This window comes from Adiantum capillus-veneris, chromosome 21 (genome assembly GCF_014529385.1).
Source record: "Adiantum capillus-veneris isolate H3 chromosome 21, ASM1452938v2, whole genome shotgun sequence".
NCBI lineage: Eukaryota > Viridiplantae > Streptophyta > Polypodiopsida > Polypodiales > Pteridaceae > Adiantum > Adiantum capillus-veneris.
In genome coordinates, this window is record NC_140951.1 from 86,575,483 (window position 1) to 86,601,183 (window position 25,701).

A 25,701-nucleotide genomic window follows, 5' to 3' on the forward strand; every position below is an offset into this window, starting at 1 on the left:
ACCCTCTTCATATCCCAAATTTTTAAACACCATGGCTTGCCAACATCAATAGCGTCGGATAGAGATCCTTGAACGACCAATAATTTTTGGAAGGGTCTCTTTGAGAATCTAGGTACTAGGCATAATTTCTCTTCGGACTATCACCCACAAACGAATGGCCAAAGTGAAATAGCCAACCTTACGATTCTAGGTCTACTTATAAGACCTATGCTACCGAAGTAGATCAACGTTCCCAATGGGAAAATTACCTACCTCTTATAGAGTATGCGTACAATAACAATGTCTATACTACTACGAGGAAGGCACCTTTCAAAATCATTGAAGGAAGACCTAAAAGTCCCTTACTACTTAAGGTACATGGGAAGATTTTCACTACCGATGAGTATAGCCAAGAACTACAAGAATATTTCCAAAAGATTAAGGAGGCTATATCCATCTCGCAAAAAAGGCAAAAAGTTGCTGCTAACAAGCACAAAAGGGCCTTAGATTTCAAGCAACATTTCCCAAGGCTCGATTGAGGCAGACGATGGGCAAAAATCCTACGGGCCACCAAAAGTATTATGTTAAGCTAGCAAAAAGATTGTAACATTTAATGGCCTAAAATCTTATTTGTAGCGGAAATTAGCATGAACATAGTGGGCATTTCATTAGAATAGATTCCTAATGAGAATTACAAGAGTGCTTGGGTGGAGAGAGCAACAAAAAGCATAACACCTAGTTAGATAGCATCGACAATACTTTCAAAAGAGAGAGCAATTAAGCTATTGACAACAGTTGAGGACCGGATTTGCATGGAGCCGGTCCCCCCTCCAAAAGGCTTTGTATTATGGTTTCTCCCATCAAGAGAGACATTGTACAATACAATTCTTTGTGTTCCTTCAAGACGAGCTAGTGCAATGAAGATGGAAGCTTCATACACCAAGCAAAACACTTAATCAAACACAACTTGAATTATCCCCGTTCTCAGACCCAAGACCTCACACACCTTCGAAGATGGTGAGAGCTAGCAGGGTATGAGAGTAGATTGAGAGGAAAAAGAAGTATCTTACGAGAAAGAAGTACATCTCCTCACATAATCACTCATATTAGCATAGCTTAGCTTAGTAATTAGCTTGGTAGAGAAGATGAGCATGCATTGAAGCTTGGCTCTTGGTTGGATTTGCATCCACATGCCAAGAGAGTGTTGATGTAGGCTTCTATCTCACAAGCTTGGAGTAGGTGATGAGCTCTCCATTAAAGCTTGGGAGGAGATAGAGTATTTTCCCTTCACACATGGTCAAGTGTGAGAGTGTGAGTGTCAATGCCAAGCAAAAATCAGCCCCCTCTCTCTCTTGGGCGAGCCCTAGCTGCTAAGTTAGTCTGGCTTTTGCCTCATTGGACCTCCCCAGGTCAAGCCAATAGGTATTAAGCAGCATAAGTGATAGCCTTCTGACATGTGTCCCCCTTTCCCCTTTTGTGAGAGCTTTAGATAATTAAATAATTAAACTAAACTCTCATTGGACCCCTTTGCCTCCTGGCCAATAGGAATCAGGCAAGCCATGGGGCTCCTGAATGCTCATTGGACCCCTTGGGAGACTGCCCAATAGTCTTCTAGGACACTTAATTCTTATTGGTTTCTTTTATTAAATGTTTTTAAATTAATTAAACTAGATTTACTCTAGCCTAATTCTCATTGGTCCACTTCAAGGGTCTTCCAATAGGAATTGGGCACACCTTGTGGGCATCTGGCCTAGGGAGCTGACATGTGTCCCTCATTCCCTTTGTGTAAAGGGAGCCTGTGTGTGTGTGTGTGGCTTTCTCTCTCATCCCCTAGCTTTGGGGCTCGCCCCCTCCCATGTAGGGATGTAGAAAGACTTTTTGGGCACACACTAAGCATCCAATTTTCCCTAAGGTTGACCTTTGGACACAACCTTTGAATTTTGGAACCTTAGCATTTTGGAAGTCTTAATGGGCTGAACCTTAGGGTCTTTTTAGCCCATTGTTTCACATGGCTCTTTTGCAGATGGCCCCCCCTTTGGATCCCTATTTTCCCTCCTTTGGATCCCTACTGTGGCCGGTCTGCTAACTTAACCAATATTCTAGCTTTTTCTCCCTTGGCACTTCCCCACATTAAATGATCAGTTTAATATGAGAAAATCATTTAGGAGAATTAGATATTGATTATTATGACAAAGATACTATGGTCCTTTTCAGATCTTAAAACCAATCAATGAGATGGCCTATCAACTCAAGTTGCCCAACCATTGGCTCATTCACAATGCTTTTCATGTGAGCCTACTTAAGCCTTACAAAGGAGAGCCACCACAAGAGCCAATCATTGAGAACCCGCCCGAGATCAAAGATCGAGAAGAGGTGCTTTAGCTCGATCAATTCTTTGACATGAAGACAAGGTACTAAGACATGGTAAGATTATCCGATGGTATCTTATTAAATTCAAAAATTATCCTTTTGAAGATGATAGATGGATGCAAGGAACACAGCTTAAGGATAGTATGAACCTTGTCAATGCTTACAATGGTACAATAGAGTAAGCAAATGTAAATACTTTTTAAATGAAAAATGTTTTTGTCTTAAAAGACTAGCAGGCGAGCCCTACAAGTAGGAGATGCGAGAGACTATCACTTGCACCCACTCAAGGGTCACCCTTTCCACAAGAGGCAACAGGGACACATGTCAAGCTCCTCCTCATGTTGCCCTCACGGTGTGCTTGAATCCTATTGGCTAGGCTTTAAAGGGATCCAATGAGCATTTAGTCTAATTAAATAATTATCTAGGCATTATCAAGCCCTCTCTCTCAAAGAGGTAAGGAGGACACTTGTCCAAATGCTACCCTTGTTGCTTGATATGCACTAAGTATGTGATTGGCTAGGCTTGTAGGGGTCCAATCATATTCAATCATGAGCTACAAGGAGGGGTCGACCAAGGCAAGTTGGGGTGTGTGCTTGGGAGTATACTCTCTCTCACACACACACTCACATGCTCTCATTCTCACTTTGTGAAAGTGCAAGAACTTCATCTCCTTCTCCAAGCTTAAGAAGTGGAGAGCCTACACCAACATTCTTGGCTATGGAATGCAAATCCAACCAAGAGCCATGCTTCAATGCTATGCTTGCCATCTTCTTCATCTCCATTACTATGCTACTATGCTATGCTAAGCTCTATGAGTAATGGTATGAGAGGTCACTACTTCTTTTTCGTAAGAATACTTCTTCTTCCTCTTCCCTACCCTCATTCCCTGCTAGCTCTCTCCACCTTTGAAGGTGTTTGAGGTCTTGGGACTGAGGGCGGGGACAAGTTAATGCTTTCATTTAGCTAAATTACGAGCATAATTGTGGTGCATGAAGCTGTCTATCTTCATTGCACCATCAAGGTCTCAAGGAACACAAAGCTTATATTGTACCAAGTCTCTCTTTATGGGAGAAGCTATAATACAAAAGCCTTTTGGAGGGGGGACCGGCTCCACATAAATCCGGTCCTCAACTGTTGTCAAGTTCTCTAATTCTCTCTCTTGCAAAGTATTGTTCATGCCAAGCTAATTAAGTATAATGGCTATGTTGCTACCTCTAATCAAGCTCTCGCTCTATTTTCTCAAAGTATTCTCATCAAAATGCTCACTACAGTTCTTTAAATTCCGTTATTCTCAATGTTCATAGTCCAATTCCATTACTGAGCGTGACCCGCGGAAGGTCGATTGCGCGAGCTAGTTACATATACTCGGCAAAATTACCAAAATACCCTTCTAATTTGTAAAAATTTCCAAAATACCCCTCAAATTTCAAAAATTACCAAAATACCCTTGTATGTATTTTGGTTGGATTGTTTAGGATTTTCTAATCTTTATTCCTTTTGAATAATTAAGATCAGTTTCGGCGTGCTTAGCATGTACAAATTACCTCGCAAAAAAGGGCAATTATGTCTAAAAATAATGGAGCAATTCATCTCCAATGCTTACGTAACCGACTCAAATTCTAGTTTTAGCATCTTCTATTGATAGACAATCAATTTTCTTATGAAAAGCTATAAATTTTTTAATCTTAAGAGAAATTTAATCTGACGACCAGGGGCATTTTGGGCTTTTGGAAAAATTGAAGGGCACTTTGGGAAATTTATGATAAAAGATTGGGGGTGTTTTGGAAATTTTTTGAAATTTGAGGGAATAATTAGAGGGTACTTCGATAGTTATAAGGACAGAGCGGGGGCCTCAAAATCGTTTTCCCAGGTCTTGGGCGCTCATCTGCGCCACAAAATGAAGGGTTGTGCGCATTCTCAATGAAGTGTTCTTTCGGCATATGTACAGTGCATCGTCTCCTCACTATCGGGCATTGTATGCCGTGAGGTTGTATCAGTAGTTTCGATCAGGTACTCTCGCCATTCCCTTCTTTACATTAGCTGGTCCCTCTTGCAATGAGCACATGAAGGTGATGCGGCCGGCCAGCAATGGTTGCCTCTCTCGCTCTCTCTCTCTTCTCTCTCTCTCTCTCTCTCTCTCTCTCACACACACACACACACACACACACACACACACACACACACACACACACACACACACACACACACACACACACACCCATCCTTCAACTAAGCCTTCATTCACACTCATCATTCTTATCGGGGTTGTCTTAGATTCACTGCACTGAATCAATGCGCACAGATTACTGCGTCCTTACTTGTTCGTTTCATGCGTATTGATCTGCTTCAAAGTTGACATTTGTAAATCAAGAGCTGCGCGGTTTCCATTTTATATTGACAAGTTAAGCTTGAATCAATGATTTTACCTTGAGTGAAAGAATCAACCTCATGTATGGATTATGGTTGGGTTTTATCAAGAATCCAGCTTGTTCAAGGTCAATTTTGTTTGTTAATTGTGAGAGTTAGGGAGGCAACCAGGCGTCAGGTTTGCATAATACTCTTTTCATGTCTTTTGCCTCTTTATCTCGTTCACTCTAATCTTTGTGGTTGTTTCTCATTTCAATTACTGATATAAGATGCATAATTTATCTTTGCACAGGCCGCATTATGCGAATGAACTCTTGTATTTGTCATGTTTTACTCGTTTCTCAGACCCTTCCAGGGTTGATGGTTTAGTTTATGTATGTGCATATAATCATTTTGAAGCATGTCTGTTGGGGAAAGAAATTTTTTGTTTTCAGTGGAAGGAATGATTTGATTACCTCATATGAGAAGCATCGACCTTCATTTTCCAATTGCTTTGGAGTGTAAAATATTGTGTCTATTTATTTGCAGATGAGTTTCAAATATGCTGGGATTTCCAAAGGAAGAAGCTTCACATCTTTCTGAAAACCCAAAATTTATCGTTGGGCCAAGGGGGACTGCTGAGGCTCTTGCACGGTTGAAAAGGAATCTGAAAGGGGCATGGAGACTACATAATGTAAATGTAGTGTAGGGAGCTGATTGTATATGGAGGACAAACCTTCCTCTTCGAATGTATGTGGGACAGCTGAGGTTCTTACATCTACTCAGGCAAATTTTAAGGAGGTGAGCTGCAGTGTTGTGTGCTCTACTATTTTGCCACAGCTACTTGATTCGACATGCAACCTATCTGAAGATAGAGTGGAAGCCAGTTCCTGTGGAGGAGATCTGTTTGAGATTCTTCCAGATCATCTTATTGTAGAGGTGCTCACAAGATTGCCAGTGGTTAGTTGGGTCTCCGCTGCTTGTGTGCAAAAGAGGTGGGCAGCTCTTTTTAGGAGTGAGAGTCTATGGCAAACAGCTCTCAGGAAACGTTGGCCTAATGCAGAGAGGGATCGAAGATGGCCTGGACCCATAGGACGGGGGTCCCACAAAAGGTGCTATTCTGTTTTACTTACGAAAGCTAATTGGATACGACTTGTTTTTGCTCCCTTAGGCCTCAAACATGTCACACGTCATGCATTGCTTACAGATATGCAACTCAATTGTCTTTATTGCATGGTCTTCTTGTCTTTCTCGTCGCATTTTATGAAGAGCTCTATGTATTTCACTCAGTAATTGTAGTTGTGACTTTTAACACCTGCAAACATCTTTTTGGAGGTGTTACTTGTCCTTTGTGAAATGGTCAATTCTTTTCTGCACATTTGTGAACCCTTGTCTGCTGCTCTAGCCACTACAAGCTTGTGAAAGTTTGATTGTGATTACATGTTTTAAGAAGCGTTGGCAGCTTGCTAGCTTTCAACATGGGCTTTTGTACATTTTGGCAGACAGTATATAGCTTTACACACAAGCAATTATCTCTTCAGCTTTGAGGATCAAGATGGGGACATTCATGAGTTGGTTGGTCATGCTTATCTTTTTCTCAAGGAGCAGCTTCAGGTATCGGCACCCTTATCATATGGATTGCTTCATGGGACTGTTATAGGTATGCTTACATTTCTAAACTTTGTGACCTAATTTGTAGCACGAGTCAAGGGACCTATGGCGTGCTAATTGTGTTAAGATATATGCATTATCTCATGCGAATCACAATCCTTGAGAGGATGCTTTGAATGTTGTGACGGTTTGTAGGTATTTGTTTTATTCTTTCGTTGCCCTTGGAGAAAGAGGTGGGGTGGAATGGTAAGGGTTCTATAAGCTGAGCATGTGACCCTTTGTAGTGGATTAAGCAAGGTCCTCATTTGAGCCCCTTGATGAATGGCCTAAACTTTTTCATACAAGCTTCTCAAGTTACGTGTTTTAACTGTTTGTGTGTAAAGATGGCTCTTGAGGTTAAATAGGATGATGTTGTACTTCTTGAGTCACATCATGTCCACTTGTCTCCTGGTTGAGTTCAACAGTGCATTAGAATATAGCTAAGTAGAGTTTTTTTGCCATCAAGTTAGTTGTGTGCACGCAAATGATGGCTAACCTCTTATCCTTTTGATGTGTGTGAAGTGTCCAGTGTGTCTTTATGTCAAAGGTGCTACGGACAAGACCAATCAAATAATGATCAAGTCTACACTGTGAGCACAAGACCTCTCGATCAAGGGCACCCACCGGAGCTCAGATCCACCATGAGAAATTTCCTCTGAATCAGCCTCCAACTGCGGACAACCCTCTTTAGCAATAGTGCAAGGCCTAGGGCAGCCAGTATTGTGCACATGTGCTAGGGAACATGTCATGTGAAGCGGAAGGGTTAAGGATTTTAGCTCAGATCTAGTACTTCACACAAACACTAGGTTACTTTACTTTACTTGAAAGAAATTGAACACAATGAAAGAGAGAGATAAAGAGAGAGAGAGAGAGAAAATGATGCAAAAATGTTGGGCTGAATTGATGCAAAAGCACTGGCGACAGAAATGCTAGCTATTGAGGTGCTATGGGCCTTGGATTCCCCTGCGGGTATTGGGTTTTGATGTGATACTAGAATGATGAGGCAAGGGCTCTCTTATATAGGATCTTAGCTATTTTCTCTACGTACTTTTTATGAATGTTATGTCAAAGTTACTTATTAATAAATGACTTAAAAGTGACTTGTTCACATGCCTATATGCTTAAGTGACTATATTGTGCAAGTGAGGGTATGCAACTATGACCTGCGGAGACTCCACCTAACTTACGGATACTGTGGATGTAGGTACTGCTGCGATGTAAACACTGAGTAGCCGAGTTACTAGGTAGCCTTACTACAGAATACCCGTCTTGATGCTCACTCTATCTTGCGAGCAAGTGCTACCACCCGAATTGTCCTGTTTTGAAAACATTGCAGGTGAAGATGGAAGGTAAGGGTGCTTGGAGGTAATTTCCAATTGTTCATGTCGACAAAAGTCGATGCACGCCACATGCGAATGCAAAAGCAAAAGAAGGTTAGGGATCCTTTGTTCAACACCTTCCATATCCGCATAGGAGTTAAGTAGTTTTTGGTACTCAAGATCTAGATTGTCATGTATTCGATACCGATCTTCGCTCATGATGAAGAGATTATGCCTTAAGGGCATCCAAGACATAGCGATGAAGACGGGAGTGTGCTCGATGCGTGATGGCCTAAGAGTGGAAGTGGCTAATAAGTATGGGGCAGGAACATGCAACGTCTTTGAGAAAAAAAAAAACTGAGATAGGTTTCTTGGGTTCTTTGTTCTTCTTGTTTTTGGTTTTTCACTCGAGTTTGTGAAGCCGAAGCATGTCCAAAATTTTGATACCAATGTAGGTGCAACGAAAGGGTTTAAGGATTTCAGCTTAGATCTAGTACTTCGCACGAACACAAGGTTACTTTACTTCGCTTGAAAGAAACCGAACACATTGAAAGAGAGAGGCAATGTAATGTGCAGTGGTAGTGAATTGACGGTGTATGGCTCAGGATGAGTGATCAATGAGCCTCAAGGTTCCTTTTACTTAGCGGAAGGGAGAGCCTTCAGTACTTAGATAGAGAATGTGCAATGACCAAAACAAAGAGCGAGTGGAAGCTGTGAGTGCAAGTGCATGAGAGAGAGAGAGAGAGAGAGAGAGAGAGAGAGAGAGAGAGAGAGAGAGAGAGAGAGAGACGACACTAGATGGGGTCCTAAAACCCCCTCCAAGGGCCCCCCTCTCTATTGCTAGAGAGGTATTTGCTTTAGATTGCACAAATCTGGTACAATGGTTCTATGATGCTGAGATGCTTGAGGTATTGTCCCCCTCTCTATTGCTAGAAAGGTATTTGCCATAGTCACCCGGAATGCGGAACGGGAATGGTGACGGGCCTCCCCGCAGAACGAGGGAACGAGGAGGGGTCCGGAACGGGTACGGCACGGAACGGGAGGCATAAAAAACACCCAAATAATGCAAATTTTACCTTTGTGTGATTGAACAAAGTAGTAATAGAGTCCTTGACTCCTTTGACTCTACTACTCACAAAAACCTTGATTTGTATGGCAAACGTGGCACGACGTGTGCAATGTAGACTTGAGAGCTTGAGAGGGGGAGAGGGAGAGGAAGAGGGGGAGAGAGACAAAGGGAGAGCTCGAGAGGGATAGGGAGAGAGATTGTACTATGTAGACTTGAGAGCTTGAAAGAGGTTACAGCTTGAGAGTCAAGACTCGAGAGGGTAGAGCTTGAGGCTTGGCCCTTCAAAGCTTGAGCCTTGTGTGCATTGTGAAGGCAAGGGGTGGGGGAAGGGGCATTTTATAAGCTAGAGGCTCACAAGATAGAAAACCAAAACCTGAAAATTTGGCTCACAAGAACAAAATCTGAAAATTTGGCCGTTTTGGGCGGTTCCGAACTGTTACAGGCCGTTCCGATATCAATTGCTTGTCCGGAACAGCCAGCTGTTCCGAAATGTTCCTTGGCTTGATTGGATCCTGGAACGCCGTTCCGACATTCCCCCCACTTAAATGGGCGTTCCCCGATAACTATGATATTTGCTTTAGATTGCACAAAGATGGTACAATGGTTCTATGATGCTGAGATGCTTGGGATGCTTGAGGTACTATGCTGATGACGATGGCGAGCTAGAGCTAAAAATGCAAAACGCTAGGGCTGATGCTGGCTGAAAAATGCTTGTTGGTCTAGGGCTGAATTCTGCAATTGTGGTGGCGGTGGCGGTGGCGGCGATGACGATGCTATGCAAAAACTCTGAAATCTGAAAACGTTGGCAGTGTCTTGGAAACCCCACGATTTGGAAAAAGGCTAATAAGTCACTTAGTATTAAATAAGAGGTGGTTCACATGGTCGGCAGGTGGTGCTTCCCATGCGGTGCTATGCTTATGCTGGGTATTGATGCTCATGCTGGGTATTTATGGGTTGTGCAATCAGAGGGTATGTAGCTACTCAGTGCTTGGACATGCACGGCTTGTGTATAGGCTCACAAGGGTGCCAAAACGCTTTCTAGGCTGTCCTAAACCCTAGAAGTAGGTCAGCTTGTGCACATGCACATAGGGTTAGATGTGCACGTGACATCCCCCCCTTTTAAGGTGAGGTACTGATACCGAGCTGCATGGCTTCTTTGTAGTCTGCCAACGACTCGGGGTAATCTGTGAAAAAAGCTTCACCAACCCACAGTGCCTCGTGTGTGCCTCAATCTTTGAACTTCAAAAGGTACTGTCATGCTTGCTTCTGTGATCCATGGCGAAACCGATGTAGCAAAATCTGCTATGATTTCATGACTTTTGCTTCAATAATGATCTCTAGTTCTTCTTCTTTAGAAATGTCCTTTGGTGGGTCTCCTTGAAACAACTTCAACTAAGAAACATAAAAAACGTTGTGCATTGACCATGAGTTAAGCAACTGCAATCTCATAGAAACCTCGTTATCTTTTTAATGACTGGAAATGGACCATACATGCGAAAAGACAACTTTGAACTTGCTTAAGACGTTGCTTCATGATCCTAAGATAGACCCAATCCCCTTGCTTGTTAGTAACATCTTGACGATGCTTATTAGCCTGACATAAATAAGACTCCTGATCCTTGCTTAGTTGAAGCTTCACACTCTTAGTAATCTCATCCATAGATTGCTCTCAGCATTGGCATCGGGCAACCGACTCACTGATCGAGTGAACAAAGACTGAAACGGACGGTTAAGTGTTGCCTCATACGGAGTTCTACCAATGGCATTGGAATGGGTGATTCAAAACTGCTTGAACTAAAGGGAGATACTGCTCCCAATGAGACTGTTGATCATGCACATAAGACCTCAAAACATCAAAAGCCAACTGATTGTAGATCTCAGTTTGACCATCGGATTGTAGATGAAATGCGGACGAAAATTCAACTTGGTGCCAAAATTTTAAAAAATGCTTTCCAAAAATGTGATGTGAATTTGACATCCCTATCAGACACAATCAACTTTGGCAAACCGCAAAGGGGATACCGGTGTTTAATGAACAGACGTGCTACATCTTATTGTGGCCTTACAAGGAATCAACATGCAAAACTTGCGGAAACGATCAACGATGGTTAGACGCTAAGTATTCCTTGAATGCGAACTAGGTGGAAGATTAGTCACAAAATCCATGGAAATGTCTTGAAATGGGCTTTCGGGAATAGGCAGCGGGAGCAAGAGGCCTTGCTGCTTACCCTATGGGCTTATACTTTTTGACAAATAGAACAGTGTGTGACATACTTAAACACATCTTTTCGCATTTTAGGCCAAAAAAGAGTCTTTCTACCTTTTCTAAAGTGGTATTCATGCCTCTGTGCCCACTCGTGAGTGCATCATGTGCATCGTGCAATATGGCTTGCCTAAGAGGAGGCAACACACAAAGACGATGATGAAAATAGAAAAGACCCTCATGAATGAGATAGTTGCTAGGCCCTTCGGAAGCAAGGGCCTGCAACCATTGCTTACCAAACTCGGAATCTGCATACTTGTTGTTTGTCATGCTGTCAAAAGAGACTCCTTGAATGGAGACTTCCGAGCTTGACTCAAGAGCCAAGATCTTTTCTTTGCGACTTAACGCATCTGCAACAAGGTTCGCTTTACCTAGAACATAATCAAACCTCCAAATTGCTCAAAAAATTGAGACCACCGTGCTTGGCGGTCACCCCAATGTGCACTAGGCATAGACTGAAGCCATTCAAGGGCTTGATGATCAGTACGAACAATAAGCTCTCTATCATACAAAATATACTTCCAATGCTTTAGAGAATGAATGACAGAGAGAAGTTCCATATCATACACAAAATAATTCTCTTTCCTGCATTGTTTAACTTCCTATTGAGAAATGCAACTGGGCGGCCATGCTGTTGTAGCTTAGCTCCTATGGCGATGTTGCTCGCATTCGTCCATACCTCAAAGGGGGTCATCCCAAGAGGCAAGGATGAGACACGAAGCTTCAGTCACCACAACCTTGAGAGCTTTAAAAGCCTTAATGGTTGCCTCGGGCAAAACAATGTGCTGACAGCGAATTTTCACCCCTTTCAAAACATCAGTCATGAGTGGCAATGCGTGCAAAATTCTTTATATGCGAACTATATGCCCGACACAGACCGATGAAGATGTTGTCAAGGATACTATGCTCCTTGACAAAACCTGTCTGTGTCAAGGATACTACGCTCCTTGACAAAACCTGTCTGTGTTCCATGTATAATGCTCTCAAGAAGTGGCTTGATCCTCAAACTTAGAGCCTTTGCTAGAATTTTATAGGTTGAGGTGAGAATGGTGATGGGTCGCCGCTGCGGAATCTCATCCAAGGAGCCTTTTTCCTTGGGAATAACATAGATCAAGCCCTCACTCATGCTGTCAGGCATCTCTCCAATGTGTAAGATGTACTGATAGGGGCTGCAAAGATCCGAACCAAGCAAGTCCCAATACTCCAAAAAGAAGCTGGGAGTCAAACCATCCTCCCTTGGATAGCTACCTCGGAGAGTGCTCTGAGGGCCTCATGGAGCTCCTCTAGCTTGAGAGGAAGCTCTAGTCTCTGACGCATCTCCTCAGTAACAAGGCTAGGCATATGCGCTCAAGCCTGCTCTCTGCAACCATAGTTACCAGGGAACGCCACCCCATGGACTGGGAACGTTGGAATGGCGTTCGGGGGGGTTTCATGGTTTGGAACGGCCCGAAATGGCCAGACGTTCCAGACAGGCAGTTGAGGACTGCAAAGATCCGAACCAAGCAAGTCCCAATACTCCAAAAAGAAGCTGGGAGTCAAACCATCCTCCCTTGGATAGCTACCTTGGGGAGTGCTCTCAGGGCCTCACGGGGCTCCTCTAGCTTGAGAGGAAGCTCTAGTCTCTGACGCATCTCCTCAGTAACAAGGCTAGGCATATGCGCCCAAACCTGCTCTCTGCAACCATAGTTCCTGGGGAACGCCACCCCATGGACTAGGAACGCTGGAACGGCATTCTGGGGGTGGTTTCATGGTTTGGAATGGCCCGGAATGGCCAGACGTTCCGGACAGGCAGTGATATCGGAACGACTGAGAATGACAATGTTGCTAATTGGACTATTTTCTTATTTTTTTTAATGATTAAATCTCTTTTTTAGGATATTTTATATGTGCACTAAGAACTGTTAAAAAGATTGTAGCTACAGGAACTGCCATCAGGAACAGACAACTCTGATGTGTCATTTGATGAGTGACGGTAAACATCGCGAAGGAGTTTCCGTACGTTCGGTGGAAAGGGCCGGGTTACGAGTGCCTCTGATGCGTCACATGATTGGTGACGGGTGCATCAGTAAGGGGGCATCCCGTAGGCTAAGGAGGAAATCCGAACTGAGTAAGAAAATACGCGTAAGAACGCAAGCACAAGAATGAAGATGGGTTCAATGAAGCTTTTTACGAAAAGCAGGAACAATCGCGGGAAGGCAGACACTTTCCCGCGAGGAATCTATGTTTGCATTGCATTCGTGCATGTGGTTGCATCCAGGGACGCCTGGGAAGTGTTGTGAAATGCATTGGTTTTAACTTATAAGGTTTTATTGAGTTTTTGGGCAGGTTCAGACCAATTTTAAAATATGCCGGCCGCCCACTTAATAAGTGGGCATCCACTTAGAAGATAAAGCAACAAAACCAGCCAGCGAATTCTCTCTCCCTATTTCGGGTAGAACAACGAAAAAAAAAAAAAAAAAAAACCCGGCCGCGGTCTCTACGCGAGCTGCTATTCGTGCCGTGGCCAGGGAGCTATAAAAGCACCACATGCCCTCACTCAAAGGGGGTACCAACGTAAGCAAGAGAAGACTCTGCCGCAAGAGATCTCGAGACTACGAAGCACAGAAGTCGCTTTTTCCCGCGCAAGAGCGACATGTATCTATTGTGGATTCACCATACGAATTGTTGTCGCGTGTTTGTGTGGTTTGTTTTGCAGGAATCTCCCGTCTTACGGGAAGGCCCTTCACGGGAAGTACGGCTTCACGCCTAAGTCACTTACGGGAAAGTACGGCTTCGCGCCTAAGTCCCTTACGGGAAGGAATGGCCTTGTGCCCAAGCCCTTTACGGTAAAGCACGACCTACGGGTCTAAGATTACAGAACGGAGGGGTTTCCTCGGGTTCTCGTGCTTGTATAAGAATTCTCCCTGAATAAAAGAATACTCTTAACGGGGGGGGGGGGGGGGGGGGACAAGCCCATCTTCTGGTCCCCAATACTGTGTCGATCTTCTCCCTTCTCTCCCTTTTGCAAAGTATTATAATTTACAGATTTCTAAGTGCTCGTGTACGCTCTCGTTTGGTGACAGACAAATTTTCAAATCTGGGTGTTTTACCTTGTGAGCCTCCCCCTAATTAAATGCCGTCCCCCCCCCTCTCCTTCACAATGCACACAAGCTTTCAAGGGCCAAAGCTCAAGCTCTACGCTCTCGACTCTGGAGTCTTGATTTTCAAGCTCTAGGCTCTTTCAAGCTTTCAAGTTTAGACTCTAGAGTCTACAAGGCTAAAAAAGCTCTCTCCCTCTCCCTCTCTCTCTTAAGCTCTCTCCCTCTCTCTCTCAACTTTCAAGCTCTCTCTCCCCGTCCCTCTCTCAAGCTCTCAAGTCTACACGACATGTTTGCCATAGTAAGGTTGAATGGTCTTCAAATCAAGTTTTTTGTGAGTGTTAGAGTCAAAGGACTCTAATACTACTTCTATTCAATCACACAGAGCTTAAACTTGCATTGTTTGGGTGTTTTTATGCCTCCCGTTCCGTGTCGTTCCCGTTCCGGACCCCTCGTCGTTTCCCCGTTCCGCAGGGATCCCGTCGTCGTTCCCGTTCCGCATTCCGGGTACCTCTACTCTGTATGCATCCTAACGCTCTGACTGAGGCTCAGCTGACAACAAATCACGATAGAAGTCAATAGCAACTGCACGCATATCCTCAGGCTCTGAGACAATTGACCTGTTAGGTCTCCTCAATTGACTGACACTGGTGTGCGCATGGCGAACTGTCACCAGGAGGTGTATTTTTCTTGTTGCCTTCCGTAAATAAGTGCTAGATATTTTTATTTATTTTTATTTTTACTTGTTTTCCCCGGAACCCTTGAAAAGGTGCAAGTGGACATTGCATGGCCAGTGTGAAACGACTGCGGCCGAATAGGTTTCTCACAGCGGGAGTCTAGGTCGGTCAGTCTGGGACTGGTCGGGCCAGTTAGCATTGAATTCTGATGAGTATGGAAGCCTGTGTGCGCCAAATGAAGTCTGGGCCACTCGGAAAGTCACTTATAACTTTATAAGTCAGTGGGAACTAGAGAATTAACTCAAAAGGGGCAAACTGGACACATGGCGGTTCCAGGTGGATTTTCCACTTCCATCAGCAAGGGGGGGCGCCCAATTTGGGAGAGGAGGCTGATTTTTGCATTAAGTGACCTACAGTGTGTGTGTGAGTAGTGGGTGCAGGTCTACAGCTTTAATGGAAAGCTTGCCTTCTCCTCTGTCTCATGTAGCGCGATGACTTGCTCTCGTGCATCTCTCTCTCCCCTTTGGAACATATGGTAATGTCGCACTAGTTGGGCTACTCAGATGAACATGTACAGTTCTGGGGGTTTATGCGCGTTTACCAAGGCAAGAGCCTTCTGAACAGGAACCGGATTAGCTAATTGCTAATCCCCCACAGGTACGCATAGTTCCATCGCGAAAGATTGCGAGTTTGGAGAGTTTTCTCGCGTGAAAACTTGTCCAATTCACAAGGGAACTGTCCCATTGTGTGCGGGAGCCGCTCCGCTAAAAACGATCCGAAACAGCGAATTACAGCCTGCTGTGTTTTTCTGCAGGTTTAGGGTTTCGCACCTAAACTGCAAGGGAACACCGGGGAAGCCTCGTGAGAGCCTTGGGATGTGTGTACAGGCTTTTGGGCACCCGGCAGTGAAAAACAGGGAATTACAGCCCGCTGAATTACTGTGACAGCTCACCAGAAAGCTTCCAGATAGTGAGGGAATCCATCCTGGACAGGTGCTTTTGACCTACAGGGTTTTTGCGTCGTTATGTTGCCAAAATCAGGTTGAAAACCTGCGTTTTCAGCCCTCGCCAGGTTTGGACAGCTTTGTGAAAGCTTGTGCTAAGTGGTCGGATCGTGTACCTTAATTTGAATAAAGAAATATTGAAAGGGACGCCAGTCTTTGGGGCCTACAGGGTGTCGGTCTCGTGTGCGCAGTGACATTCTAGTCGCTGGACGCAACTGTGTTCTCTTCCCTTCTCAATGCTCTATGTAAAGTTAACAGGTAATTGAAGTAGTATCGCCCTCTACGTTGTACAGGCCGGTTATACGGGCCCTCTTCGTCTCAAAGAATTCGTCTCAGAATTCCCCAGTAACTTTGTCACCCACCTGGGTCCACTGAAATGCTAGTTAGCTCATGTCGAGCCTGTTGCATCTACTCCTCCAACCAAGGACTGTCTGGGTGGTGCTCGTGCATCCTCTGCAAGGAAACAATGCCCCCTCAAAGACGCTTCTCCTCCTCCCTAGCTGCAGCTAAGTGAGCTTCAGACTCTTGGAGGAAGAAGCAACTAAGCTCAGTGAGTCTAGAGGCCACTCTACCAACAGGGGTGTTTTGCGTGTCCAAACTCTCTGTCCAAAGTGCCACCACCCGCTCTCTAAGCTCTGGATCCAACACTCCCCCAACACACCATTGCTCTGCATGCGGCAAAGATACTACAATATGTGACCAAAACTCTGTTGGTGCATTTGCCGCATTGGGTGCATATATGTTCAGGAAACTTATAAGGCAACCCTAGATCTGCATAGTAATCCATTGAACCCTGCCTAGCACAATAATACCTCTGCCCACAATGGCCTGCTGTCATGAGTTTGCAATAGTCATACATACCCCTCCCTGGATGTAACAAACTGCTGACGTGTCAAAGCCCTGAAGAAGGGAGCCAACTTGCAGATGTCGGCCGAGGGGCCTAAACCCTAAGAAGAACAAGTTAGAGAAGAAGAAGTCCTACCAACTTATGGGGACCCCGTTCGATGGGGCCCCAAGTGACATAAAGGATTAAAATAAAGCAAGACCCGCACACACACACACAAATTGATGACGTGGCAGATTTTCGAAAATTGCATTGACATGATGACGTGGCAGGTTGTACGGATTTTCGCGTTTTTGTGTTGGCTGATGACGTAGCAGGCTGTACGGATTTCTGTGATTTACGTTGGCAGTTTTTTGGCTTTGCTTTTGGACGAGAAGCTTTTGAGTTTTAAAGGCTTTTTACTGTAACTGGTTTTCAGGCCAAGGGCCTTTAAATATGAGGTTAGGGCTCATTCTTTGGGATTCTTCCTGGAGAAGGTGCAGAGTCTGGAGTACCGGCTTGTATTGTGTTGATGCAATATAGAGAAATACGGAAAGGGGCGCCAAGGTTTGGGGCCAATACTCTCTGGGGTGGAATTCCGCCACTCCGTGTCGCGTGTGGTCTCTCTCTTTCAGTTCAGTTGTTATTGAAGTGCTAAAAGTCTGTTCAGTCTGTTCTTTTCTATTGGCACGTGGTGCCCGTCTTGTGACAGTGGTATTAGAGCATCATGCATGTGCTTTTCTGAAAGCATACCGGTCCTACAAAGAGCAGACAGAGCTATTGGAAATTTGTTTGAGGTATCTTCGCCCTCCAACCCGGCCACTCCCACCATTACTTCATCGCGCATCAGGCGCGCTCCCGTCTTCACCGCTCATGTCTTACAGTGCATAAGCCATTAAGAACCCAAGACTTGGAATTAATGGATTGAGCAGAGTATTTGCAGTTTTTGCTCAACGAACTCCACGACATTCTTTCGCGGTATCTTCAGCAGAATCTTCCGATGCTGCAAAGTTTTCAACAAATTTTGAACTACACGTTACCCCCTCTGATGCTGCAGGTGGTACCTCCTCCTCCGGCACCAGAAAGTACGAGAGCTTCCAACCGGCAACCTTCTCAGCCATCTGTTCCAATCGGGGGAGTCTTCAGGAATATGGTGCAGCCATCTGACCGTGATCCAGTGCAACCGCCTTTGCCACTGCCATTGCCCCCACCACCACCACCGCCGCCACCAGGCTACAATGGTTGGAGCCCATATGGATACCCTTATTATCCATACCCGGGATATGCGCCTAACCAACCCAAAGATTTCAAAGATGTTGGCACGACAGTCAAATTTTTCACTTTTTCCGGGGTGAAAGATCGCAAGAAAGCATTGCAATTCCTACAGCAATTCGACAACATCTATGCTTTAGGGAACTATACAGAAGAATCCAAGATTTCTTGAGCAGCGGGATTTCTTAAAGATAATGCTATGCAATGGTGGAGTTCAATCGCGACACAACCGCATGCTCCAAGGACCTGGCAAGCTTTCAAGTCAGTTTTTGCATGTAGTTACATGACTTCTATGTTTGAAGTCCGGATTTTGGCAGTGGAGCAACTCGAAAATGCTTGCCACTGGAACCATGGACGAATATAACCAAAGGTTTCTCGACGTGTACCTTCCAGTGTCCTTCTTTAGATCTGTTCCCTTGGAGGCCCAATGCGAGCGATACACCATTGGATACCATCACCAACAGGAATATTGTCTATCCAAGCAAGTCTCTACCATGCAAGAACTTATGGACTATGCCGCGGTCGGCTACAAAACTGATGAAGGGAAAGCTAGAGTTTACCACAGAAGAATCTTTGGCCACTAACCACAACTCTCGGCAACAACGACAAATTCTCGAGAGTCTCGTAAAAATCAACCGCAAAGGCCTCGTTTGATGCCTCAACAACGAGACACCTTACTACAAGAAGGCCGATGCTTTGGATGCTTTCAAACATGGCATATTCATTCTAATTGTCCCAAGCGCACTAATAGACTAGAGGAGCCGACGTCCGCACCAACGGTTGACGGAACCCCAACGCCACCTCCTGTTAAGAGAGCTAGACCCGCTATTGAACTAGTTCTGATATTTATGGCATACGCCTTGAGAGTACAAATGAATTGTGTCGAGCATGTGGCAAAGTCAATGGCTTCAAAGCCCTTATTTTCTTTGACCCCGGAGCTACAGAGAACTTCATCCATCCAAAATTCTTAAAGCAGATGCACGTTGATTATGATGTAGAGGGTGGAGAAATTGAAGCTGAGCTAGCCACAGGGCAAACTCAGAAAGTAGTACCGCTCATTGGTGCTCTTCCAGCGACTATTCAAGATTATCATGGAAAAGCTGATTTCCACATCATGAAGTCCAGCAATTGTGACGTTCTATTAGGCCTGCCTTGGCATGACAAGAATGATGCGACTCTCCAGGTTCGGAACCGAACCATCATCGTGATACAGAAGGGCAAGCCAGTCGTCCTCAAAGTTCGGCTGTCCGAATAAAATCCTGAATGAACTCTCTAGTCGTTTTATAGTTAGATACTTTTGAACTTTGTTTGAGAAAGTATTGTTTGAAACTTTGTTTAAAATGTATGGTATTTGTTTGAACCTGTCTTGGTGCTGATTTGAAATGTTTGACTCTAGTTTTAATACTGGTTTCATTGATTGGTGATTTTACTTCCGAGTGGAGAAGTGCGAAATACTGTTTTGGTATTGTTTGAACCTCGGAACGACGCAGGCCGATGCCTGGGGAGCGTTCCGTTGTATGCTAGAAAACCTCCGAACGACGTAGGTCGATGCCTGGGGAGCGTTTGGTTGTATGCTTGTAAAATAATTGTTGTTGTGACTCCTGGCCCGGACCTAGATGGTTATGCGGGAGGAGTATTAAGAAGTTTGAGCAGTGGTTACTCTCAGCACCTCCAAATGACGCAGACTGCGGTCTGGGGGGCGTTTGGTTGTATAAGGCCTCATATCTCCCGGCTCAGATCTTTTTAGGTTATGCGGGAGGAGTGATGAGGGAGTCGTTGAATATCTTCCGGCCTAGACCTTGTTAGGTTATGCGGGAGGAGTGTTCATCGGCGGCTTTATGTTTCTCTATCTTGTAACATGCATATGTGAGCATTTGTGTTGCATTGTGATGTGCCAACCATTGAATATTCTTAATTGGATGAGATTGCCTGGGTATGTAATTTTAGTGCATCAAGACACCCGTGGAAGATCAGTACGGTCTGGGTGTGATGGCTAATTTTACTACGCCGGAATATCAAGAGTTCCGATTTGGACGAAAGGAGAAGCTAACTCCTTGATCAAAAGAGCAGAAAGGAGAAGCTAACTCCTTAATAAAAAGGGCAAACTGATTGTCCCTCGGAATGTCCCTCGCAGATATGCTGTAATCGCGGACGATTACTCTCTTTCAGGAAGGGGAGATGTAACAAACTGCTGACGTGTCAAAGCCCTGAAGAAGGGAGTCAACTTGCAGATGTCGGCAGAGGGGCCTAAGCCCTAAGAAGAACAAGTAAGAGAAGAAGAAGTCCTACCAACTTATAGGGACCCCGTTCGATGGGGCCCCAAGTGACATAAAGGATTAAAATAAAGCAGGACCCGTGTACACACACAAATTGATGACGTGGCAAATTTCCGAAAATTGCACTGACATGATGACGTGGCAAGCTGTACGGATTTCCGCGTTTTGCGTTGGCTGATGACGTGGCAGACTGTACGGATTTTCGTGATTTACGCTGGCAGCTTTTTGGCTTTGCTTTTGGACCAGAAGCTTTTGAGTTTTAAAGGCTTTTTATTGTAACTGGTTTTCAGGCTAAGGGCCTTTAATATGAGGTTAGGGATCATTCTCTAGCATGCTTCCTGGCAAAGGTGCAGAGTCTGGAGTACCGGCTTGTATTGTGTTGATGCAATATAAAGAAATACCGAAAGGGGCGCCAAGGTTTGGGGCCAATACTCTCTGGGGTGGAATTCCGCCACTTCGTGTCGTGTGTGGTCTCTCTCTTTCAGTTCAGTTGTTATTGAAGTGCTAAAAGTCTGTTCAGTATGTTCTTTTTTATTGGCACGTGGTGCTCGTCTTGTGACACTGGATGACTCCAGGCCCAAATGCAGCTGACGAAAATGTCTCATAACGACCATGCAAAATCTGACCACGTCGTCTAACGCGGCTCTCACAAAGATATGCTCTTGAAGTATAAGAATATCAATCACACCACCCACAAGGCATCGCTGAAGCTCTTGACGCAAGCTACCCCGCTGACATTGAAATTGGGGTCCACTTAATCCCTGCACATTCCATGAGACAATCCTCATGGAGTCAATGGGAGAAAACCGATGCTGCAACAACAACCAACCTCGCTATCTTCGAGGCCGGCTTGGATGGGAAGTAATCCGAGGCCGGCTTGGATGGGAAGTAATCCGCATCTGAGCGACCCCGAGATAGTCGTGACTGTAAAGACTGTCAAACCCATGCCCAAGAAGAGCGTGACGTCCGTTTGGCTACCTCCTCTGTCCAGGAGTCCTCATGTATATATACATAGCATGGTGGACTCTGCATGCGAGCAAAAAAGTGTACCACAATGTGTGTACATCCTTCTATGTTCGGAGGTCTCACCTAGAACTTCGCCAACGGCCCCAAAGTCTGTATCAAATCTGTCACCCTCAAGCAACAGCGAAACGAGCAGCAACAGCGAGCGCATTTTTGGCTTTTCCATGGGTCATATTTAACGGAGCCTGGCCTCTAAGAGCAATTTACATGAAGAGAATTCAAGCTCTAAGGGCTTCTGGCCTAAAAGCAGATGCCCAAAAAGCTGCCAGCACAAAACCAAGAAATCCGTACAGCTTTGCCACGTTAGCAGCATGCAACGCAAAATGTGGGCGTCCGTACAGTGCCGCGTCAGGATGTCAGCGAAATTTCGGAGGTGTTCGTAGAGGTTTGCCACGTCATCAGCTAGCTGCACAAAGTTTTCTTAGTGCGTTTTCGCTTTATTTAATATCTTTGTGTCACTTGGGCCCCATTGGACGGGGTCTCATAAGTTGGTAAGGCTTCTTTTGTTGCTTCTTCTTAGGGCTTAGGCTCCTCAGTCGGGAATTGCAGGTTGGATCCGTTCTTCAATTGTAAGGTGAAGCGGAATGAATGTTGAACTTTGCTCAAGATGAGTGCTCCGAACTGTGCTCAAGGTTCCTTTTACTTACGGAAGGGAGAGCCTTCCGTTCCCTTAATGAAAGTGTGCTATGGACACAACAAAGTGAATGGACACTGTGAATGGACACTGTGAATGGAAGTGCATGAGACCGAGAGATAGAGAGAGAAGAGAATACGACACCAGAGACGTTGTAAAACCCTCCTCCAAGGGCCCCACTCTCAATGGCGAGAGTGGTCTACTATTGATTGCACAATCTGGTACAAGATGCTGATGCAAATCTAATGGAGCTATGTCGAGGCCGACGGTGGTGCCGACGATGACGAGACTGGCTGAAAACTGAATGCTGCTATGACGACGGTGACAACGACGACGACGCTATCTGCTACTGTGACTTTGTGTGCAACAAACGCTGTTTTTCTTATGGCTGAAAACGCTGGACTGTTGTCATACAACTCGCTGCTCTGCTGCTGTCCAGAAACGCTGCGCTTGCTAGGTTTCAAGCGCTGAATTTGCAGGTGCAAAAACGCTGTGGTATGGTGCTGGAGTGCTGGTGCAAAACGCTGATGAAGGCTGTCAGAAACGCTGAGGTGGTTGTCCCAAAAACGCTGGCTGAGGCTGTTCAAAAACGCTGAAGTTGCTGGTCTTTGGAATCGCTGATTTGGCATGCTTGAAAACGCTGGTACAGGAGCTGCAATGGCGTTGTCCAAGGCTGAAAACGCTGATGCACCAATGCTGAAAAACGCTGATACAAGGGGGCTGAAAACGCTAGCCTGATGTGAGGGAAAAATGCCCGGCTGAGGGTTCTTGTTCTTACTTGAGATTGGCCTGTTGAGCAATGCTCATGCTGCCTCTTCTGCCAAAAAGTGCTAACTCTGGTTTGCTTATATATTATCTTAGCAAAATTGCCCTACTAGTTTCCAACAAAAGTCACTTAATAAATAGTGAAAAATGTCAAAAAATAGGAAAAATAGGTTTAATGCATTGGAAAACTCCCCTGATGGATTTTGATGGTAATGCTGATGATCATGCTGCGTGCAACCGGAGGATATGCATCTACTCTACGTGACTGGTCATGCATGGTCTGCGAACAGACTCACAAAAGTGCCAGATCACTTCCTAATCTAGATTGACTTGACTGAACTGAACCCTGGTCATGCTGTAGCTTGTCCACGGACACATAGGGTTGGATGTGTTACATGACATCCCCTCTTTTTCAAAGTGAGGTACTGGTACCGAACTGTATGGCGTCGAGAGAGATCGCCAATAACATCCGGAATCCTGGAAAGGACTCTTCGCCGGCCTACTCTGATGCGTGGATTGTGCGATACTTGAACATCATAAAGGTCTGCAACGTTTGCTTCTTTGGGCCGCGCCAAAAGCGACAAAGTCTTTTGTGGCTCCTTCAATGCTTCAACTTCGTCTAGAGTCATGCTTCTTCCTTCTTCAAGGATCTCCATGGCTGAAAATTCCTGAAACCACTTCCAACACAAAAACATGAACATCCCTATTCCATGTAAAGTGACTGGAAGAAATCTTGTCTTCCTCAAAGACTGTGCATGCAATGTAGATGAACAAAGAGACGGAGTGCCAAACCGTTCACCACACACACGCAAACAATGAGATCGAATCTTGTCGTGCCGATCTAAATCAATCAATTGTGGCAAAACACAATGGAAATGCCCATGCTTGGTGCTCATAATTTCTTGTTCGCTTTCTACAATTGTGTCGTGCCAAGGAAGAGACATGAAATGTGACCTCCTTGAATGTATACTTTTCAGCTTTTCATGAACAATCCGCATACATTTGTGCTCATTCATGAGTGAAACGTGCTCAACGTACAATATGTCATGCCGAGGAAAAGGGATCACATAAAGACGATGACTAAAATACAGGAAAAGATCACGAATGAAACACTCGAATAATGCGTGCTGACGGATCATTCGAACACATAGTACTTTCTGTAAGGGTTCTTTGGACCTATGCTCGAGAGCCCAGATTGGTTCTTCTTGATTGGTCGAATCTTCCTGTGGGGATTCTTTGGACCTCGACTGGAGAGCCAAAATCGGTTCTTCATGATCGATTGAATTTGCAATGAGGTTAGCTTCGCTAGAGAAAGTATCAACCAACACATCATCCTTGGGAACAATCCCGTCTTGATCACACAAATCATCATGCTTGTGAAAAATCACATCTTGATCATGCAAATCATGATGCTTGTCCTTGTCATACAAATCATCATGCGTATCATTATCAATCAATTCATCATGCTTATCATCATGCAAATCTTGTGTGTCATGCTTTGGAGAAGACGAGACTGAGAGAGTCTCCGTCTCGTGAATCCTTTCAATCTTCGTTGCACGTTAGAAATGAGAGATGAAGAATGAACAACTTGCTCCACAAATGACAATGGGAGAGTCACTTTTGGCATTGAAAGTGAACGTATTTTCTGCCCAATCAATGAAAGGATTATGCTCACAAAACCATCGAATGCCCAAAATCATATCACATCCTGAAAGAGGAGAGACGAAAATTTTTCTACAGAAAGCAGCTTGTTGAACTGTAAACAACACATCAATGCACTCTTTCGTGATGAGAGAGTCCATATTGAGAGCGAAGCCAATTACCTCGAGAGGAGATTTCTGACTAACCTCTAAGCGGGCTTTCTCAACAAGAGAGGGACTAATCACATCATGCATACTGTCTGGGTCAAACAATATGACAAAACGTTGCCCCATCATATGACCATAACATTTAATGAGAGACTCATCAATGGGAGGATCACGAGAAACTTGGGGCACACTCGTGTTCTCATTTATTGCATTGACAGAGGAAGTGAGTTCAGTGGATTCTTTAGATTCATTTGATTCAAGCTTAGGACAAATTCCTTGTGCTACCTTTTCATCTGGAGTGAGCTTAGGTTTAGCAATTGTGTTAGCTTTACCCTTAGGTTCATTTTGAGAGTTCTTTTCTGAGAGACTATTGGAAGATTGGTTAGAAGAGTTACTGTTCTTACCAGTCCTACCGTTCTTACCATTCTGAGGGTTCTGAGAAGTTTGAGATGTAATTGTGGAAGTCTTGTTTTTCTTAGGCTTTCCCTTGTTGTGCTTCATCTCCTGTGCGAGAGCAATCGCTACCGCCTTGTTGAGATTGATTGGATCGAGCACCTCGACATCATACTTGATATACTCGTCCAATCCATAAAGGAATGCCTCCCTGCTCTCCGCATCCGATTTGCGTAATTGAGTGCTGAGCTGCAAAACACGATTAGAGAAAGACATCACTGGCATACCATTTTGCTTGAGAGCGCGCCAATCGTCCTTCAATTGTGTGAGGTACTAAGGTGGCATAAACCGCGCCTTGAGCTTGTCTTGGAAATCGGCCCAATTGAAGGAAAGGGGCGTGAATTTGTCGGCTTCATCTAGGTGCACGGCTAACTGTGCCTCTTGCCTTGCGTGGTACCAATTGATGGCATCACCGCCAAGGTACATAGCTGCCGTCAAAACCTTCGTATTTCTTGTCTTCTTAGTTGTCGCAAAATAAGCATTAATTTGATGCAACCAAGAATGAATAACCGTAGTATCCATCTTACCATCATACTTACTGAACTGGATCTTCTCTGTGACTGGGTTATTGGAGTCCGAATCTCGGCTTGCGCCACTTGAGGAACTACCAACATCTTTGGTTGGCTCGGACTTCGAGACGAGAACATGTCGTACAAACTCTTGCATGCATTGTTCACTCTGTGCCGCACGCGCTGCCTGTTGTTCTTCGGTCGCCAAGCGCGCTTGATCATGCTCACGCTCCAAGGTGTCTTGTCTGAGTTGGCGTTCACGCTCCAAGGTTTCTTGTCTGTGTTGGCGTTCACGCTCCAAGGCTTCCTGTCGTTGTGCTTTTCTTTCTAGTTGTGCCATCGCAACGCGATTCGTTTCTTATTGTTGTGCCATCATCTCCATCAT

At 44.8% G+C, this 25,701-nt stretch overlaps 1 protein-coding gene across 2 annotated transcripts in view; it reads left to right on the forward strand.

Annotated features, from left to right (window-relative positions):
• The first annotated feature begins 4,201 nt into the window (after window positions 1-4,201).
• LOC147431294 (uncharacterized) overlaps window positions 4,202-25,701 on the forward strand; it is a 34,922-nt gene continuing 13,422 nt past the window's right edge. The window contains exons 1-3 of one of the 2 annotated variants that reach the window (XM_086493905.1): window positions 4,202-4,359; window positions 5,245-5,807; window positions 6,198-6,355. In XM_086493905.1, coding sequence (XP_086350031.1) covers window positions 5,419-5,807; window positions 6,198-6,355 — 547 coding nt within the window. In that variant the 5' untranslated portion in view covers window positions 4,202-4,359; window positions 5,245-5,418. Of the gene's footprint in view, window positions 4,441-5,244; window positions 5,808-6,197; window positions 6,356-25,701 lie in introns of both variants that reach the window. The other variant, XM_086493906.1, reaches the window with a different exon arrangement.